The 21713-nt window shown below is 36.5% G+C and overlaps 1 protein-coding gene across 1 annotated transcript in view; it reads right to left on the reverse strand.

The window, feature by feature from the left end:
- The window catches only part of LOC136026312 (eukaryotic translation initiation factor 4 gamma 3-like), a 131084-nt gene that overhangs the window by 51484 nt on the left and 57887 nt on the right, over positions 1–21713 (reverse strand). The window contains exons 7-10 of the mRNA XM_065702733.1: positions 18404–18509; positions 6830–7011; positions 4133–4331; positions 704–840 (exon numbers count right to left, since the gene is read on the reverse strand). Of these exons, the coding sequence (XP_065558805.1) occupies positions 704–840; positions 4133–4331; positions 6830–7011; positions 18404–18509 (624 nt within the window). The remainder of the gene's footprint in view (positions 1–703; positions 841–4132; positions 4332–6829; positions 7012–18403; positions 18510–21713) is intronic.

Raw genomic sequence — 21713 nt, forward strand, 5'->3', positions numbered from 1 at the left:
CTAACAAAAATTTTAAACTATGGTGTCTCAACCTATTTTGAGCCACGACCATCAAGAAGAGAAATTTCAACCCATAGCCCCCTTATTACAATTGATAATTTGATACTAATTTTCTTTTTCACCAGTAGGACCTAATTATCTCACTCAATTTCGATTGATGCACGAGTCTTTGTTTTTTTTTCTTTGTTTTTTCTTTTTTGCATTTATATGTATATTTAACTGAAACTTCTTAATTGATAAAACATTCTTTAATACAAAATCAATACATTTTATCAACCAACTCCAACACTTGGTATACACATATGACCATATTCCTTTGGGAGTCAAGACCACCTTGGTCGAGAAATAGTAATATGAAATAAAATACGTGGGTCCCACATTCCTCACAATCATAACTGGCTTCTATTCCGTCTAACCAACAAAAATATTAGACGTAGACAACTTTAAATAGCGATCTTTCGGCTCCTTTGAAAAAAAAACTTCCTTGTTGTCCTTTACTGAAAAGTTTAAAATCATCTGTTAAAATTAATAATCCGTGATAAGACAGAGAAAATAATTGGATTTGTCCTAAGTAATCCATTAGTAGCGCTTATCTTATTCACAATTACTAGCATTTGTATAAATCGAATAATCTAAAACAAAATAGCACATGTCAATAAATAAACAATCAAACAGATAACAAAGAAAAGATTTAAAAACTTACTTTGAAAGCTTGACCTGTAGAGGAGATCTCGGCTCGGATGTTGGGAGTTATTTTGGCCAAAGGCGAACCTTGTATCATCTTCAAAAATTCCCTGTCGTATTTCTTCGTGCCGCCGGGATTTAAAGGGCTCCATTGACCTGAAAAAAGCGAAGCATACATGATTTTTACCATTTATTATTTTACCATGATTATATTACCATTTTAACGGATTTCTACATCAGCAAATATTAGCGTAAATCATAAATCATCAAGGAATGTACAGGATGATAACACAGAATTCATTCATCATTTATCAAATTATCCATTTTCTAACATCAAACAAAGTGACGCCTGCATTTGACAATAACACAACATTATTAATACAGACCGGGTGGTTAAGGCAATGAACTTGGTTCCACCCTAAAAATACTACAAATTGGGCTCTGGAACCAACAATAATTGGCTATGTTTTTTCAGTCTTTTATAACATCCTCCTTTTGTGCTGGGGTACCCATTTATCATATGCTCCACCGTCTCATTTGCAGTTCTGGGGTAAATTTTGACCTTAACTTTATAAACTGGCAAACGCATAAAGCTTCGGAGCAAATTCTGTTTTTTTTTTTTTTTGGACTATAAGGATAAAATCTAATTCGATATTTTGCCAAACTCCTGGTTTAAATGTAGAGCCTAATGGGCTGTATCTAAATCCATAAAAAAAAAAATCATATTAGCCAGTCCTTAGGCCAAGATAGTTTCAATAAACCACTTTTTTTTAAGAGCGAATCCCCCCAAAAAGATCTCAAGGGGCGATTAAAACCTCCTTAAACTCCACCTAGAATCTTGCATCCAAATCGAGGGACAAAATCTCTATAAAAAAAAGACGATAAATGGATTTTATGCCGTATTTCTTGCGGATTATTCTAGAGCTTCTAGTTTCATAGCTGTGAAAATCACTATTTGCGCAAGAGGACAGTTTTTTGTCTTTGATCAGTTTCAACCTTAAAGCTGTAAGTCCTTGGGCTATTATCCTTCTAGTAATAAATACCAAAAAGTCAATGCAATATCTATAATGATAAATTGTGCCTGGGTTGTTTGCTGAATTTCCAGCCCAATATTCCTGAACCCTATAGTTTCATAAATGAAAAAAAAAAAAAACTATTCATAAAAACGCATAAAAATACGTTGTGTCCTTGTTCAATTTAAAATTTACAGCAGTGTCTTTGAAAAAAAAGTTTAAATAATAAGTTCTTTACAGATCAGATCTAATTTGTTAATTTATATAAATTGCAACAAACTTTTGGGCATTAAAAAACTACTTGAAGTTTAATTAACTAGTTGATAAATTGTCATATGTTTATGCCAAGTGTACTCTTCTGTTTTTCTTTTCTATGTACTCTTGATTTTTTAGGTTAATAAAGCGTTTGAATTGAGTTCAAGATAATGTTAAATCCAAAACCCTCAACAAAGGACAAAAAGCGTAAATCAATATTTTGAAATACATTTTAAATACAGAAATAGACGAAACTGTTTTGAATGTACGATTTCATATGCTATACTCACCTGAAGACAAATTCTCGAATCACTCAATATCTCAGGTATGAAGAGGGAAAGAAAATCAGAGAGGCAGGTAGAGAATAGATTTTTTATTTTCTAAGTAGAAGCTGAAGTTTAGCAGAGCAAGAAGTTCAAAAGGTGACGAATATAAGCTTTAAAAGGATACGAGGGTCACCTTTATATATATACGAAGGTGAAGAAGTATGAAGGTGACGACATGAATAATCGACAGTGGGTTGAATTTCTGTAACTTGCCTTATGGCTCTTGCCAGGACGGTGTAAAGAACGATGAGACCAGGCACATCCAGGCTGAACCATTGCTTGCCAAGCTCGCGGTTTCTTCCCCTGGAGTGCGAGCTTTGGCAATGAATTCTTTGACATTCTGTCATCCATCTAGTAGGGGAGTGATACTCTGGGATGTTTCCATCTGTATAGGGTGGGGCCAAAGTCAAAGACAACACGTACTCGGGCGCCATATGACAGACGAAGGAGGTGGCCACTCCGGCAAAAATTGTGCTGGGCAAGCTACGTCGAGAAAGGAGCTTGTGAAGTACATGACAGGAGAGTCTGGTTGGTAACTGTCAGTCCAGTGAAAACCCTCGATTCTTCGAAGATGCATGGTCAGTACGGCATCAAAGGTGTATAGGGTAGATTTTGCGACTGGTTACGCCATTCCTCCATACAGTAACACGGTACTGAGTGAAGTGTTGTAAATATGAATCTTAGTATGGCGGCTTATACTTGGTTTTCACCAAATGCTATTCAGCCAACCAACAACTGCTAACACTGGCTATTCGGGATATAAGCTTTTATGTGATCGAGCCATCCCTCTACAGTGTGGATCCCAGGTAAGTGAAGTCCTCAGCCACATCTATTGAGGTGCTCGTGATGTCGACTTCCTTTACAGAACAATTTTTATTGAACTTGACTTTATTTCCCACACCTTCCATAGTACCTAAGCTAAAATAATTTTATTCTGAAAAGACATTTCTAAAAAAATGGTAATATTAATACTCTTCTGAAAGTTGATATCTAAAGCCCTATGGGTTATTATCAAAGATTTTATAGCCTGATAATAGGTTGTTAGTATTTAATTTTTTTATTCTTTATTAAAATTTTAATAAAGAAAAGAAAGGTATATTTTTGAAGAAAATACTACTTTATATGATACGATTTACTTGGTAACCTACAGGCAATTAAGTCTGTTAAAGGTAATCTAACATATAGTCTATCAAAAAAAATATTGGGTATTATGCCGGAAGTTCTACTTCTTTTTTTTTTAACTTTAAATAGCATGAAGTCCAAAGAACCAAAAAAAAAGGAAAAATATTGGGTTTAATGTCTAATGTCGAAATAAAAAAACTATCTACCTGAAAGGACAAGTTTTTATTTATTTAAACATAATTTAGAGAATATGAAGTCTAACTAAAAAAAAAATGTTGGCTATTGTACCTAAATTGAAGAGGTACCTATTTTGTACTTTCTTTTTAGCTGCTCAGTTTTGCGTGTTGGGGAACTTTACGCGGGGGTAGAAGCTGGCTCTCCCTGACTACTTTGGTCTATTCTCTACTACAGATAAGAATGAGTGAGTAGGTTGTCAACTAGAACGTAGGTTGTTTCTCCCACTAGTTATAAAAAGATCCATGGTTGCTAAGTGGGCATAAAGACAATAAGCGATTTAGCTAATTTTGGACTATTTTAAAATAGTTATCGAGATATTTAGTCTAATTCCAAATATAATCTTACATTTATGATATAACCCAACATAATACAATCTAATATTTGAACTATCCTGTAATCTAATATAATATTATTAAACATAGTATAATCTTATATTTAATAACATTCCAAGAAAGAAAACCAAGCATTCATTTTGTAATAAACAAAAAGACAAACCTTCTTTGTAGGGATATATTAGCTTTACAGATAGATTTTCGTACTGTTCAATTTCAGGGAGTGGAGATTCAGGCGGGGAGTGAGCTGGGAAATTAGATTCTTTCCCTTCTTCCAAATCTGGTTCACGTTTAGTATTTTGTGGTATTGGAATTGATTCCTCTGGTGCAGCAGCAGATGTTTCAAGAACAGGAGGAGGCACCTTAAAAATAAATTAAGCAGTACTCGCAAAAAAAAAATTAAAAATGTGATGGCTGAACTTGTATGGAGTTTCAGATAAAATTTGGCATCAATGATGAATTCAGGATGATAACGCAGATTGTTTATTCATCATAACATACACACACTTTTACACGCCATGGGTATGGGAACTTCAATTTTTTTTCACTGGAATTATTTGTTATTCTAATGATTGGTTGCAGATATTAGAATGTGACAAAAAAGTGGTGGTTAACGTTCGCAGTTATGGCGGTTTAACAGAGCTATTAGTTTGCACCTTTATCTTCGTACAAACATGAAAAGCCAAATATATAAGTATCTGCCCTACTATGATAGTTAATACTGTCTCGAATGGCTTACCAAAAAGGACTTGCATAGGAATCCTTCCATTGAGTCTCTTACGTACCACCTACAATTTTCACTAAACTACAAAACTACTACTAACAACTCACTACAGTACCAAGCCGCCTGAGGCCGATACTGTTACACCGGCTCCGCCTCCATACCAATCTATTCAAAGCCTCCCTCTTAACACCCTCTGAGGAAGTTCCCATTTCCTTTACATATTTCTTTATGACATCCTCCTACCCCAACCATGGACGACCTGCTTTCCGTTTAGCCCTAGACAGTTGGCCAAAAAGGACAATCTTCGGCAATTTGTCAACGCGCCCTAGCTATCTCAACCTATCTCTCATTATAGCCCTAAAAAGCGGGATCGGATTGAACCACACTTTTCGTACAGCCTATTGTTTGAAATACGGTCGGTCAGCCAGGTAGCGAGAGCAATCCGCAGGGAAATTTCTCTGGAAAGCATCTAGTTAACCTTCATCCGCTTTTCGGAACGCCCATGCTTCAGAGCCATTTTTCACCACTGTGGCTTCCCATATTCTAATCTTGGTTTGCAAACTTATCTTCCTATTCTTCCAAACTTTTTATTAACTGTGAAAAAACACCCAAAGACTTGGCTATTCTACTTTTAACATCTTCACTGCTCCCACAGTCTTTACTAGTATTACTACCAAGATAAGTCGAGCTCTCTACCGGATAAATCTTTTCGTTACCCAATGTAAACTTTTCATCTTCACTTATCCCTAAACTTAGTCACTTAGTCTTTTCAACTTTAATTTTGAAACCTATTCTAGCATCCTGAACTCGCAAAGCCTCTTAAAGCTCATTCATTTTGCTCACACTTTCATCTAGGATGCTAAAATTATCAGCATCATCGGATTATAGGAGAGTTTTTCCTCCCCATTTGATTCCTTGTTCTCCCTTTGTCTTTCCCGTACTCCTTAAGACAAAGTCCATCAAAATGATCCATATAAAGGGGGATAGAACACAACCCTGCTTAACTCCTGATTTAAGACAAAATCAGCAGGTAACATCATTTCCTACCTTGATAGCAGCAGCGTTATTCTCGTACATAGCACTCATCACTTTAATGTATTTGTCTGGTATCAAACAGTTCGTGGTAACGAACTGTAGTAAGGAGCAACCCGGCTCAATAGTAACCAAAACGCTAAAAAATGGAATTTTGGTACCAATAGCTACATAAAAAAGAGTCACATTTTAATACTGATTTTAAATATATAAGTTTCATCAAGTTTAGTCTTACCCATCAAAAGTTACGAGCCTGAGAAAATTTGCGTTATTTTAGAAAATAGGGGAAAACACCCCCTAAAAGCTTTAGGATCTTAACGAAAATCACACCATCAGATTCAGCGTATCAGAGAACCAAACCGTAGAAGTTTCAAGCTCCTATCTACAAAAATGTGGAATTTTATATTTTTTGCCAGAAGGCAGATCACGGATGCGTGTTTATTTGTTTGTTTGTTTTTTTGTTGTTTTTTTTTTCCAGGGGTGATCGTATCGACCCAGTTGTCTTAGAATGTTGTGAGAGGGCTCATTCTAACGGAAATGAAAAGTTCTAGTGCCCTTTTTAAGTGACCAAAAAAATTGGAGGGCATCTAGGCCCCCTCCCACGCTAATTATTTTCCAAAAGTCAATGGATCAAAATTCTGAGATAGCCATTTTATTCACCGTAGTTGAAAAACCTTATAACTATATCCTTGGGGACGACTTACTCCCCCACAGTCCCCGTGGGAGGGGTTACAAGTTCAAAACTTTGACCAGTGCTTACATATAGTAATGGTTATTGGGAAGTGTACAGGCGTTTTCAGGAGGATTTTTTGGTTGGAGGCAGGGGTTGAGAAGAGGGGGATACGCTGGGGGAACTTTCCATCGAGGAATTTGTCATGGGGGAAGAAAATTTCCATGAAGGGAGCGCAAGATTTACTAGCATTACTTAAAAAAAAAATGAAAAGATAAATATGAAAAAGTTTTTTTTCAGCTGGAAGTAAGCACCAGCATTAAAAGTTAAAACGAACAGAAATTATTACCCATATTAGGGGTTCACCTCCTCCTAATATCTCGCTCTTGATTGATTACGTTATAAATTTCTGTTCAAACAGATATAAAACCAACCTTAGAAGTGGATTCACTCCTACTCCGACTAACCAAATCGGGTGATATACTCACTTCCTCATTAGTATTCGGATCGACAATTGCATGTAGCATTGTCTCCCTGTTTTGTGGAATCGGCTTCTGTGTTGCGGGTAGCACTTGAAGAGGCACTTTACCATTTGTATGAGGAAAAGGTGTAAAATCTGTAAAAACAAAAACAAATATGAGTGATTACGCTTTTAATTAATTCTAGTGTATCATATTTTCTCACGGCTACCTTGTAAACATTTGGTCCGACTGAACCCACTCCAGAAGAAATTGCTGTCTGTCTTGTTATGGTGTTTTAGTCCCGTCCCCACTTAAATTATCCTATTGACATCCCCCAACCAAAAAAATTTTCAATATATATCCTTTATAGAAACAAAAGCTTATGGATTTTGTATTTTATAGCACCATTAGACCTGTTGTAGTTCCCTCGACCTCAGGCTTATTCTATATCTTTTTTGGGATATAGGAAAATACAGGACAACTAAGAATAAGAGGAGAAATTAGATGATAAGAGGAAATTGACACTCAAATGCGAGAAACAGTTACAGAAACACCACAAAGGCATTAAGAGCCTAATAACATAAAAGAAAATGAAAAAAATTATCGTATTCCAAGAGGAAGAGGATTAAAGTCTGAGTTCCCTCTAACTAGGCGTGGCTTCTTGGTACCCCTTACGCAACTTAATATCTGAGAGAAAAGCATGAGCTTACTCTAAGCACTGTATTTGAGAAAAAAAAATCGGAGTAGTACTGTTAGGTGACGAATGGACATCTACTGACTATATAGCGGTATGCGAGTTTGGCAATAATAAAGATTATAGTAGCATATAATTGTATCCATATTGGCAAACCCTGTGAAAAGGAAAGCTTAGAATTCGTTATTTTATTCCAAGGCATGTTTACACAAGGCCAGAATCCAGGGGACAGCCATATCTCTAATGATACAGAATCTCAAATGATGACAATGCTCACCCTAATGAATGGTCAGTTAGCAGAAATAGACTCAATTTCATCAGAAATAGCGAGAATAAATGGGGGACTGGCCCAGTTATCAACTAAGTTGAAGGGAGCAATTGCTGAAGTTAGGGCAGAGAATATAAATACGCAGCAATAAGTGGATTCTCTGAGAACTGAACTGGAGAAGATGCGACTTAAAATGACTAATATGGAGGCTGATTCGAAACGAACAAATGTGATTTTGTATAACTTTGATCCGTCAAGACGAGCAGAGACATTACTTGAAGATGTAGTTGCCACTTTTAACCAGTTTAGTCCGAACGCCTCGATATATCTTAGTGACACAAAAGACGTTTTCCGTATTAAGTGTAATCAAAACCCCACCCCGTTTTGGTTAAATTTACGAGCGCTTTTTGCCGCGACCTTGTTCTGAAATCAGGTCAACATCTTAGACACGCAAGAAATTTGAATTACATCTGACTACACAACACGAGAAGTACTTTCAAGAAAGAAAATGAAATTTACCTTTGAGGCAGCAAAGTCAGTGGGAAAAGAGGCGAAGTTGTGGGATATGAAATTGTTTGTGGAGAACAAGAGGTTTATTTACAATTTTGGAACTGATGCAATAGAGGAGCACATAGTACTTGGTGGTGAATATAGAAGGGGAGATGCTAGTCCGTACCAGGTATCGGCTGTTGGAGGTTCAAACATAACGTTGAAAGATGGTGGAAGACCGAGAGCGGATTCGCGGTCATCAAACTCAAGCGTCACATCTATGCAGCCATTCGGTGGCGGATTTAGTGATTCTGTACAATTGCAAAATGAAATCAAAGTGCATAAAACACCCTTGTCTGTTGCTGCGCCACAAGTTGAAAGGGGCGCTCCAAAGAGAGGATATTCTGAAATTATTAGCCAGAATGATAGTGTGCGAAATACAACACAGCCACCTTTTCTTAGAGGTAGAGCCACAATAAATGAAAGGCAGATTGCACCTCGTAAGCTATCTTTCCAAAGCTATCCGCAAGCTATCAAAGTAATCGTCTGAAAAAATAAGGAGACCAGGGCCATGGTGTTGCACAGGAAAGAATAAATATAGTGCATTGGAACATTCAAGGATGGAGTGAAATGAAAATTAATAGTCTATTGGTATCTCAGTGTATGTTTAATACTGTAGCATTATCTGAAACTTGGTTGGAAAATGAAATTCAGTTTGAATGGTTTCGGTATTTCGGTGTCCATCGTAAAATATCTAAGAATGGATGAACTTATGGTGGAACCGCATTTTTTGTATCTGATATTTTTTTATCTCAGCAAAAAGTCTAACGACTGAAGAGTGTTTCTTGTAATTTGATATGGTCAATGATAGAGTCAATGATATGGTCTTTGATAGAGTCAAAGCCAAAGGACACTGTATTATTTTTTGTGCAATTTGTATCCTTCCAGAGTCGAGCTCTTACAACGAGGAGGATACGCGCTGTATATTAGAGGCTAAAAAAGGCAAATTTTCTATTCAGTTTCCTTCTGATTCGTTTTGTCTTATGGGGAACTTTAATGGTTATGCTGGGGTTACTCCAGAAGTTTTGATGTCACCTCATGCCTGTTCGGAAGAAGCTGCTTGGGAGGTTTGGAATGAATTAGTAATCCATCTCCCTCCGAGGGTAAGTAAGGACCATAGCAGACGAAAGAATAATTGGGGCCGTAAAATTTAAGATTTTTGTGGTAAGGAAAATTTTGTTATTTTGAATGGAAGAGTTGGAAAGGATGGAGGTATGGGAAATTTCACTTGTTTTTCTGGGGCTTCTTCTAATTTAACTGATTATATTTTGGTGGATATTCCTCTTTGGCATCTATGTGCAGATTTCCAGGTGATGGCAGTGGTAGGTTCAGATCACTTGCCTGTTATGGCTACTTTTGAGTGGGTTAGCTCTAAGAAACTAGCGACTAATAGTGTTAGGAAGAAAAAACGCAGGGAAACTGAGGATTTAGGGATTAGAAAGGCACTGAAAGTAACAAAAGAGAAAGAGAAAAATTTTCAGAGTATGATGACGAGTGAAAAAGTTCAGCAGGATTTAGAGAAATGTTTGGTTTTACTAGGTGATAGAAAAATAGAGGAGCTGTAAGCATTCATAAAGGATGTTGTTTGCTGCTCCCATCCAAGTAAGTGAAGTTTGGGAGACAATGAAAGGAATGAGAGGTGGGTCCGCACAAAACGCACTTAGGAAGTGGGAACGGGTGTGGCTGCTGCCTGTTGTAGCAGGGATGTTTTCGAGTAAATTGAACAGTTCAGAATGGCTCTTGTCTTGGGCTACATCTGTTCTAGTGCCGTTAGTTAAAAAGGGGGATAGATTAGACCACAAAAATTATAGAGGCATAAGCCTAAGTAATGTGCTTAGCAAGGTTTTTGCTCAGATATTATGTTGCAGGATAGATAGTTGGATAGACCAAAATAAATTTTATCAGATTCGCAGGCAGGGTTCAGAAAAGGCTATAGTCCTATAGATCAGATTTTTATTATGGCACTTGGTATTAACCAGGTTTCCGGTTAATTCGGAAAAAATAAAAAAAATGAGGTATTTTTAACTTACGAAGGAGTGATCGGATCTTAATGAAATTTGATGTTTGGAAGGATATCGTGTCTCAGAGCTCTTATTTTAAATCTCGACTCGATCTGGTGACATCGGGGGATTTATGGAGGGGACCTAAAATCTTGGAAAACGCTTAGAGTGCAGAGATCGGGATGAAACTTGGTGGGAAAAATAAGCACAAGTCCTAGATACGTGATTGACATAGCCGGGACGTATCTGCTCTCTTTGGGGGATTGGGGGGGAGGTTAGTTCTGAAAAATTAGAAAAATGAGGTATTTTAAACTTACGAAGGAGTGATCGGATCTTAATGAAATTTTAAGTTTTGAAGGACATCGTGTATCAGAGCTCTTATTTTAAATTCCGACTGGATCCGTTGACGTTGGGAGAATTGAGGGGGGAACCTAAAATATTGGAATACACTTAGAGTGGAGGGATCGGGATGAAACTTGGTGGGAAAAATAAGCACAAGTCCTAGATATGTGACTGACATAACTGGGACGGATCCGCTCTCTTTGGGGGAGTGGGGGGAGGGTTAATTATGAAAAATTAGAAAAATGAGGTACTTTTAACTTACAAAGGAGTGATTGGATCTTAATGAAATTTGATGTTTGGAAGGATATTATGTCTCAGAGCTCTTATATTAAATTTCAGCCTTATCGGGTTAAGATGATGTTGGGAGGGGGAACCTCAAATCTTGGAAAATGCTTAGAGTGGACGGATCGGGATGAAATTTGTTGGGATAAATAAGCACAAGTCTTAGATACGGGATTGACATAACCGGAATGGATCTGCTCTCTTTGGGGGAGTTGGGGGTGGGGGAGGTTAATTCTAAAAATGAGAAAAAATGAGGCATTTTTAACTTGCAAGAGTGGTCATATCTTAATGAAATTTCATATTTGAAAGGACCTCGAAACTTAGATCTCTTATTTGTATCCTGACTAGTTCCAGTGTCATTAGGGGGGGGGGGGGCGGGGACCAAAAATCTTGGAAAACGCTTAAAGCGGCGAGATCAGGATGAAACTTGGTGGAAAGAATAAGCACAAGTCCAAGATAGGTGACTGAAATAACAGGACTGGATCCACTCTCTTTGGTGGAGTTGGTGAGGGGGGAGTAATTCAGAAAAATTAGAAAAAATTAGGTATCTGTAAATTACGAACAAGTTAACAGATCTTAATGAAATTTGATATTTAGAAGGATCTTGTGCTTTGAAACACTCATTTTAAATCCCGACCAGGTTCGGCGACATTGAAGGGGGTTCGAGGGGGAAGCCGGAATTCTTAGAAGACATGAAATCGAGGTATCTTACGAATGGGTGATCGGATCTCAATGAAACTTAATAGATAGAAGAGTCTTATGTCTCAGATGTTCCATTTTCAATTCGAATCGGATCTGGGGACATAGAGGGGTGAAGGGGGGAAACAGAAATCTTGGAAACTAGAAATCTTGGAAAACGGGTAGAGTGGAGATATTGGGATGAAACTTGATGGGAAGAATAAGCACAAGTTATAGATACGAGATTGACAAAATTGGTGCGGATCCGTTCTCTTTAGGGGAGCTTGGGGTTGTTAATTTGGAAAAGTTAGAAAAATTTAGGTATTTCTAACTTAAGAACAGGTGACCGGATCTTGATGGAATTTGATATTTAGAAGGAGCTCATGTCTCAGAGCTCTTATTTCAAATCCCGAACTGATCTTTTGACATTGCGGAGAGCTGGGGGGTGAAACCAGATATCTTGGAAAATGTTTGTAAATGTCATAGATACGTGACTGACGTAACCGGACTGGATCTACTCTCTTTGGGGGAGTTAGATGGTGAGGTTCAGTGCTTTGGCGAGCTTGGTGCTTCTGCACGTGCTAGGACGATGAAAATTGGTAGGCGTGTCAAGGAGCTGTACAAATTGACTTTATAAAGTCGTTTTCCCCGATTCGAACATCTGAAGGGCAGAAGGGAGAGAAAAATCTGAAAAATTGAGGTATTTTTAACTTACGAGTGGGTGATCAGATCTTTATGAATTTTGATATTTAGAAGGACCTCGTGTCTCAGAGCTCTTATTTTAAATCCCGACCGGCATTAGGCCTCTGATTTTACTTTTAAAGCAGCTATTGATTCTTAGAATTTTGCTAGAGCTCATACCATATGAGCTCTTGGCTCTTCCAACCTCGTCACAAGTGCCATATGAGCTCTTAGCTCTTGTTTTATAAGGGATGATTAGAAAACAGGTTAGGAGAAAAGAGGGAAGGAAAGCTATTTGTTACATTTTTAGATTTAAAAGGGGCGTTTAATGGAGTGGATAGAAGTTTAATGATAGAGTCGTTGTTAGCATTAGGGCTACCAAGCGTACTTGTTAAGATTATAGCATCTGTGTATAATATAGTTAAGATTGTAGTATGGGTAGGCAAGGATTTCTCTAGGGTTATTAGGAGTAGACCTGGTGTTAAGCAGGGATCTACAATTTCCCAAAGGATATTTTCATTGTATATTAATGATTTTGAAATATATTTGATAGGCAGAGGCGCCCAAAAAATTAAGCTTTCAAGCACAGGCGTTATCGCATTACTTTTTGCGGATGTCACAGCATTAGTAGCGGAAAGTAAAGAATACTTAAAACAACTAATACATCTAGCATCTTCTTATTTAAGGAATAAGAAACTAGTATTAAACATAAAGAAGTCAGTGGTAATGGTTTTTAGGAAAAGTGGAGAACAGATAGATTCGCAGTGTCAGTTTGCGTATGAAGGTAGGACACTATACTATGTAGATGAATTTCAGTACTTAGGTTGTAGGCTTTCGTCAGATGGGAAATGGAAGAAACATCTCAAGATAGTAGAAAGTAAGGGAAATGGACTACTAGGATTGTTAAGTAAAAGTAGTATTATTGAAATTAGGGATGTAGGACTACTAAAGTATGTTTTTAATGCTAGGGTTAGATTGGTTTTGCGCTACGGGGTGGAGCTTTGTGGGTATAATAAAGGGTTAAATTTAGAAAGAATGAAGTTGAGGCTTTTAAGCGTATATTAGGCCTTGATAATAAGTTTAATGGGTTAGTAATGGGAGGTAATATAGGAATAAAGTGTATGAGATAGAGGAGGTTAATTAGTATGGTTAAATATTGGGAAAGGGTGTCATCGATAGAAGATAATACGCTAGTTAAATAAGCATTTTTAATGATGCTTTAAGATAGGAGGAAGGATTCGTGGCCAAATTAGGTGAAGAATATATTAGACCGTGCAGGGCTAGGGAATTGCTGGAATGAGGGAAAGGGGATAGGAGAGATGGTAGGGACTGTATCTAGGTTGGTTGCTACTAGGCTAGAATCTCAGGAAGCTCAGGTTTGGCAAGATGAGAAGGCCAACTCGCCGTCCCTTGGGATATATGCGGAGGTCAAGGAGAGCTGGGGCGAATTTACCTAAAAACGGGACTAGCTCCGGATGATTTGAAATGGGTAATGTATGTAAAGGGGAATTTTATGCCTCTTGGAGAACGTAGGAAATATTTAGGAAAAAATAGATTGAGGGATGGTCCTTACAGTTGCCCTATGTGTGGAGAGATGGATGAGTCTTTGCATCATTTTTAGGGGATTTTATAGAGTGGAGGGAGTTGCGCTTGGAAATATTTGGTAGGGAGGTTAGGGGGAGAGATTGGATTTTGGAAATTTTCTAGAAGTAGGTGATACTTAAGTTTAGATAATTTTTAAAAGTTCGTCTGGATAGGTATGAGGTATCGTGATGTTTTCTTAAATAATTACATTAATTTCTTTTCAGTTTATGTTTGTTGCTGTATTTTTTTCGCTTGTTTTGTGAATGTCATCATGGCCCAATTGAGCTTTCGTGTGAAAAAATCTATCTATCTATCTATCTATAGTGCGAAATCCTCACTAGGTAGGATGGCCTTAGGTACCCCTTGTGTAATGTCATGTGGTTGTTTTCCAAAGCTAAAAGCTACGAGCATTAGCGAATTATATAAAACATGATTAAGGATGATAGATTGCCAAAGATTGTACATAGAAAGATTGTGCATAGAAGTAGGTTGTCACAGAATGAGGCAAGGACCGGTTATAAAAAAAAAATTAAAGGAAATTATGACTAAATGTGAGGGGTAGAGTGGGGTTTTGAATAGATAGGGTCGGAGGAGGAACATGTGAAGCATTGTTAGCCTAAGGTAGCTTGGTTCTATAGTGAATACCATATACACAGAAGTAGCATGTCCAACTTCGTATTATAGCAGAAGTAGTATATATCCAAGCTTCAGCTGCATTACAAAGTTTTATCAAACAGTTTGTGGTGACCAATCAAACAGTTCGTGGTAACGAACTGTAGTAAGGAGCGACCCGGCTCAATAGTAAATGAAACTCTAAAAACTGGAATTTTGATACCTATAGTTACATCAAAAGAAACGTATTCCAACTGTTGTTGGAATGTGTGCTGATTTTAAATATATAAGTTTCATCAAGATTAGTCTTAACCATCAAAAGTTACGAGCCTGAGAAAATTTGCCTCATTTTAGAAAATAGGTGTAAATACCCTCTAAAATTCATACGACCTTAACGAAAATCACACCATCAGATTCACCGTATCAGAGAACCCTATAGTAGAAGTTTCAAGCCCCTACCTACAAAAATGTGGAATATCGCATTTTTTGCCAGAAGACAAATCACGGATGCGTGTTTATTTGTTTATTTGTTTTTTTTTTATTCCAGGGATGATCGTATTGACTCAGTGGTCCTAGAATGTCACGAAAGGGCTCATTCTAACGTAAATTACAAGTTCTAGTGCCCTTTTTAAGTGACCAAAAGAATTGGAGGGCACCTGGACCTCCTCCCACGCTCATTTTTCCCAAAACTCACCGGATCAAAATTCTGAGATAGCCATTTTATTCGCCATAGTCGAAAGACCCTAATAACTATGTCTTTGGGGACGACTTACTCCCCCGCAGTCCCCGTGGGAAGGGCTGCATTTTACAAACTTTGACCTGTGTTTACATATAGTAATGGTTACTGGGAAGTGTACAGACGTTTTCAGGGAGATTTTTTTGGTTGGGAGGGAGTTGGGGGGGAAGGTTAACGTGGGAGGATCTTTCCATGGAGGAACTTCTCATGGGAGAAGAGACTTTCAATGGAGGGGGAGCAGGATTTTCTAGCATTATTTATAAAAACAATGAAAAAATAAATATGAAAAGTTTTTTCTACTGAAAGAAAGGAGCAGCATTGAAACTGAAAACGAAAAGACATTATAACGCATATGAGGGGTTTATCTCCTCGTAATACCTCGCTCTTTACGCTAAAGTATTTTTAGTAATTAAAGCTACTTATTCTACGGCTTTTGTGATTCAGGGGTCATTCTTAAGGAATTGGGAAACAATTTAAGCTTTAGTGTAAAGAGCGAGGTATCGACGAGGGGCGAGCCCCCTCATATACGCAATAAGAACATACGAATACAGAAGTTCGTAAGTTAATTCGTAAGTTATGTATATTTTTTACTAATGACAACGTTCGTAAAAAATTTAAAGTTAATACCTTTTTAAGTAATCAAAAACTTGGAGGGCAACTTGGCCTCTTCCCTCGCTCCTTTTTTTTCTCAAAATCTTCCGATTAAAACTATGAAAAAGCCATTTAGCCAAAAAAAAATTAATATGCAAATTCCGTTTTAATTATTTATGTGCGGAGAGGCAAGATCAAAACATACATTAATTCAAAAACGTCCAGAAATTAAATATAAAAAAACAAGTTTTTTTAAATGAAAGTAAGGAGCGACATTAAAACTTAAAGCGAACAGAAATTACTCCGTATATGAAAGGGGCTTTTCCTCCTCAACGCTCCACTCTTTACAATAAAGTTTTTTACTGTTTTAAAAAGTAGAGTTAAGAGAAAGAGTTAAACTTTAGCGTAAAGAGCGGGGCGTTGAGGAGAAAAAGCCCCTTTCATATACGGATTAATTTCTGTTCGTTTTAAGTTTTAATGTCGCTCCTTACTTTCATTTAAAAAAAACTTGTTTTTTTTTGTTTAATTGTAGTAAGGAGCGACCCGGCTCAATAGTAAATGAAACTCTAAAAAATGGAATTTTTATACTAAAAGATATATTAAAAGAATTGGATTTTTATTTTGATTTAAAATATATAAGTTTCATCAAATTTAGTCTTAATCATCAAAAGTTACGGGCCTGAAAAAATTTGCCTTATTTTGGAAAATAGGGTGAAACATCCCTAAGAGTCATGAAATCTTAACGAAAATCACACCATCGTATTCAGCGTATCAGGAAACCTTCCTGTAACGGTTTCAAACTTCTATCTACAAAAATGTGGAATTTCGTATTTTTGTGCCAGACGAACGAATCACGGGTGCGTGTTTATTTATTTATTTTTTTTTTTTCTGTTTTTTCCAGGGGTCACCGTTTCGACCAAATGGTCCTAGAATTTTGCAAGAGGGCTCAGTCTAACGGAAATGAAAAGTTCTAGTGCCTTTTTTAAATGACCAAAAAATTAGATGGCGCATAGGCCTCCTCCCATCCTCATTTTACCCTAAATTCAACAGAGCAAAATTTTGAGATTGACATTTTGTTCAACATAGTCGAAGAACATAAGAACTATGTCTTTAGGGATGACTTAAGCCCCCAAAGTCCCCAGGGGAGGGTTGACAAGTTACAAACTTTGACCAGTGTTTGCATACAGTAATGGTTATTGGTAAGTGTACAGACGTTTTTAGGGAGATTTTTTTACTTTTTTTGAGGGGGGGGGGGGTTGAGGGGAGGGGCTATGTGAGAAGATCTTTATATGGAGGGGTATGTAATGGGGGAATAGAAATTCAATGAAGGCGGTGCTTAGGATTTTCTAGTATTATAAAAAAAAAAAACAATGAAAAAAAAAATATGAAAAAGTTTTTTCAACTGAAAATAAGGAGCAGCATTAAAACTTCAAACGAACAGAGATTATTACGCATATGGTTCTTCGAACCATAGCATATGGTTCCTCTAACACCAGCGAGGTGTTCTCCAAAATACCTCGCTCTTTACGTTAAAGTATTTTTCGTAATTTCAACTATTTATTCTACAGCCTTTCTGATTCAGGGGTCATTCTTAAAGAATTGGGACAAAATTTTAGCTTTAGCGTAAAAAACGAGGTATTAATGAGGGGACAAACCCCCTCATATACATAATAAAAATATACGAATATAGAAGTTCGTTGCGTAACTTAATTCTTAAGTTACGTGTATTTTTTACTAATAAAAACTTTCGTTTTTAAGCAACCTTTAAGTTAAGCTAACCGTAAGTTAAGTTCCTTTTTATGTAAACAAAAAATTGGATTGCAACTAAGCCTCCCCCACCCCATTTCTCTCAAAATTGTCTGATCAAAACTAAGAGAAAGCCATTTAGCCAAAAGAAAGAATTAATATGCAAATTTTCTTTTAATAATTTATGTGCGGAGAGCCAAAATCAAACAAGCATTAATTCAAAAAATGTTCAGAAATTAAATAAAAAAAAATCTAGTTTTTTTAACTGAAAGTAAGTAGCGAAATTAAAACTTAAACGAACAGAAATTACTCCGTGTATGAAAGGGGCTGTTCGCTTCTCAATGCCCCGTTCTTTACGCTAAAGTTTTTTATTGTTTAATAAAATAGAATTTAGAGAAAGAGTCAAACATTAGCGTAAAGAGCGGGGCGTTGAGAAGGGAACAGCCCCTTTCATATGCGGAGTAATTTCTGTTCGTTTTAAGTTTTAATGTCGGTTAAAACTAATGTCCTTACTTTCAGTTAAAAAAACTAGTTTTTTTATTATTTAGAAAAAAACTATTTACTTTTATTATTTAAAATTTATTATTTATTTATTTTCTGTAAAGAATTGTCAGGACTCGTTAGCCTATCATTAATCAAACACATTTTAAATATTTGCGCCAAATGAGGTGTAAAAGGGTCCGTGGTGACTGATGTCTGCTAGGTCAATGTTCTGTTCTTTCCTCAAGTGAGTATTTAATTATCCATCATTTTTTTTAACATTACAAAAAAAATTTAAACTTACACTGTGCAGGATTTTTTGAATGGGAAAACCTCGGCTGAACGAATGGCGAACTTTGATTAGCGTATCTAGGAAATTGAGGCCGAATTTGAAGAATTGCAGCAGGGAACTAGAAAAACCAAGAGATAATTTTTATCGTTCAAAAAGTACTAGAAAAAAGAAAAATATGAACACAAGAAAAACTTTAAATTCCTCTTACTACTTTATCAAATATATCTTTGCTCTACCACGCCCACGCAATTACGCCTGCTCCTCTTCCATACCTATCAGTTCAAAGCTTCATTCTTGATCTCCAGCAATAGAGTTCAAATTTCCTTTAAATCGTTTTTTATAGCCTCTTCGGACCTAGTTCGGGGATGACCTGCTTTTTGTTTGGTCCCACAAATAAAGCCAAAATAAGCAATCTCAGGCTAGGCAATATCCATCATCCATTAAATTTTTCCCAGCCATCTTATACTTTCTTGAACTATATTCCTAGAAATTGGGATGGCACCAAATTTTCCAAATATCTTATTACTAAACATACGATCAGTCAAATATAGACCTCAAACGATCTTCGACAATCGATCTGGAGAACATTAAACAAATCTTTCTCGACCTTTCAAAGCATCCATGTTTCAGGGTCTTACCTAACCCTTTTCATTACCATGGCTTTCAATGTGCAGACCTTTAATATTTTCATATTCTTCCAAAGCTTTTCCAAATGCGAAAAAAATAACTTTTTATATGGCTATTCTACTTTTCACATCTTCACAGTGAAGCTATTCCCTTGATTAAGCTTCTCATTACCTAACATCACCTTATCACCCTCATTTGTTTCAATTCTAAGCGACTTCGGTCTTCTTAATATTAAATTTAAAACCTATTCTTGCAACCTGGACTATCAAAACCTTCACAAGTTCATTAATTTTGCTAGTACTTCATATCTAGGACAATCCAATCATGTTGATAAAAAAAGGTAAAAAAAAACATAACTAAAAGAAAAAACAAGAGTGATAAAGAGAAAGATTGTGCGCATTGAAATACTATTAGGAAAGTAGAAAAACACAAGCACCAAGTCACCCGGGGACAACACAGCCAAAAACTTTTTTCTTCCCCCCCTCAATCTCTTTAAAGTTTCACTCTTCACCCCCATCCCCAATTTTTGAAATCTAAAATTATTCCAACCCAAATTGTTATCGAACATGGAAAGAAAATTATCATGTGGCAATAAAGACTTCTGATACAGTAGAGACAATAAATCATCGATTGATAGCAATAATGTTATACTGATATAGGCGAAATTTAGATACAACACTGTCTAGCATTACTTTGTATACGCTTTTTAGTGGTATTAAATAAAAAAAACAAGTTTTTTAAAAAGAAAGTAAGGAGCGACATTAAAACTTAAAACGAACAGAAATTACTCCGTATATGAAAGGGGCTTTTCCTCCTCAACGCCCCGCTCTTTACGCTAAAGTTCGATTCTTTCTCTTAACTCTACTTCTTAAAACAGTCAAAAACTTTAGCGTAAAGAGTGGGGGGTTGAGGAGGAAAAGCCCCTATCATATACGGAGTAATTTATGTTCGTTCTAATCTTTAATGTCGCTCCTTACTTTCATTTAAAAAAAAACTTGTGCTTTTATTTAATTTCTGGACGTTTTTTTATTAATCCATGTTTTGATCTTGGCTCTCCGAACATAAATAATTAAGCCAAACTTAAAACGAACATAAATTTCTGTTTGTTTTAAGTTTTAATGTCGCTCCTTACTTTCAGTTGAAAAAACTTGTATTTTTTTTTCTTTTTTTTGACATCAGGATCGCATTTTTCTTGTCCTGAAACCCAGAGAAAACTTTTAAACTATAATCCGTTAATAACAATCGAAAACACAAAATTGTTAAGTTATTTATTTTCTTAGATAACTTACCCCCTTTGGATTCTCATAGTTGATATTCACATCAGCATAATTTTAGGCTTTTGTTGCATCAGAAGTCTGTACTGCCGTGCAATAATTTATTATTTTTTCTTTTTTTTTGTAATAACATTTCTTGTTGTTGTCTCTTCTAGTTGTATTTCGGTAATTTATATCAAGAAGGTCGTATCTGCAATTTTTCAAATTTTGAGAAAAAAAACTGAAAGAAATAATTTTTGTTGAGCTGAATGTAAGGTGGATAGAAAAATGAATTAAACGCCTATTTAAAGCAGTTTGTCTGAGACATGCCGGTAGAAAATTAGTCCTGTCGGGTGAAATTTACTACGGCAAAGGCCAAACGAAAACTAGATATGCCACTTTTGTCCTTCTTTTTGTCTACTAAGATGGTTACATGTAAAGTGGAGGACGGTGCTTGGGGTCTTTTTCTACTGTGTTGCAACAGTTTGTAATCAAGGTCTTCCCGGCAATAGACAAGGTTTATCTTAGGGCTCAAACGCGGTGTTTCATACTTTTTGCCAGTTATCATTTAAACTGGTAACGACCAAGCAAGGTAATTGATTAGGCCTTTACTGAATATCTTCCCCCTTTTTGGCTTTTTTTTTAGGGGGGGGGGCTGGTGGTTGTAGCTCCTTTTCCTGGGAATGCTTTTTGTACTGCAGTGGGTGAGCAGTCGTTGGCTTGACCGCTGTCGGCAAAAACGGTCTTGTACTGAAGAGACATGAACTTGCAAACTGACGACACGCATTCGATTTTTTAATAGAAATAGCAGATTTGCGATCCAATGGCTTTAGGACCACAAGAAACTCAACAACCTCTGTGGAAGAGGCACCTTTCCTTGCTTTAAGTTTATCCTCCCCAACAATGGTTATTTCAGTGACTGATTCTTAAGGATACGAACGTTTTTAATTAATGTTTTGATCTTGGCTCTCCGCACATAAATAATTAAACCACATTTGCATATTGTTTTTTTTTTGGCTAAATGGCTTTCTCATAGTTTTAATCGGAAGATTTGAGAAAAAAGCAGAGAGGGAGGAAGCCTAGTTGCCCTCCAATTTTTTGATAATATAAAAAGGCAACTAGAAATTTTAATTTTTTTACGAGCATTGTCATTAGTAAAAATATACGTAATTTACGAATTAACTTACGTAATGAACTTCTATATTCGTATATTTTTACTGCGTATATGAGGGAATTCACCCTTAGTCGATACCTCGCTCTTTACACTAAAGCTTGAATTCTGTCCCAATTCCTTAAGAATGACCCTTGAATCACAAAGGCCGTAGAATAAATAGTTGAATTACTAATAATACTTTAGCGTTAAGAGCAAGGTATTACGAGGAGGTAAACCCCTCCTATGCGCAATAATTTCTGTTCGTCTTAAGTTTTAATGCTGCTCATCA

This window comes from Artemia franciscana, chromosome 4, assembly GCF_032884065.1.
Source record: "Artemia franciscana chromosome 4, ASM3288406v1, whole genome shotgun sequence".
Taxonomy (NCBI): domain Eukaryota; kingdom Metazoa; phylum Arthropoda; class Branchiopoda; order Anostraca; family Artemiidae; genus Artemia; species Artemia franciscana.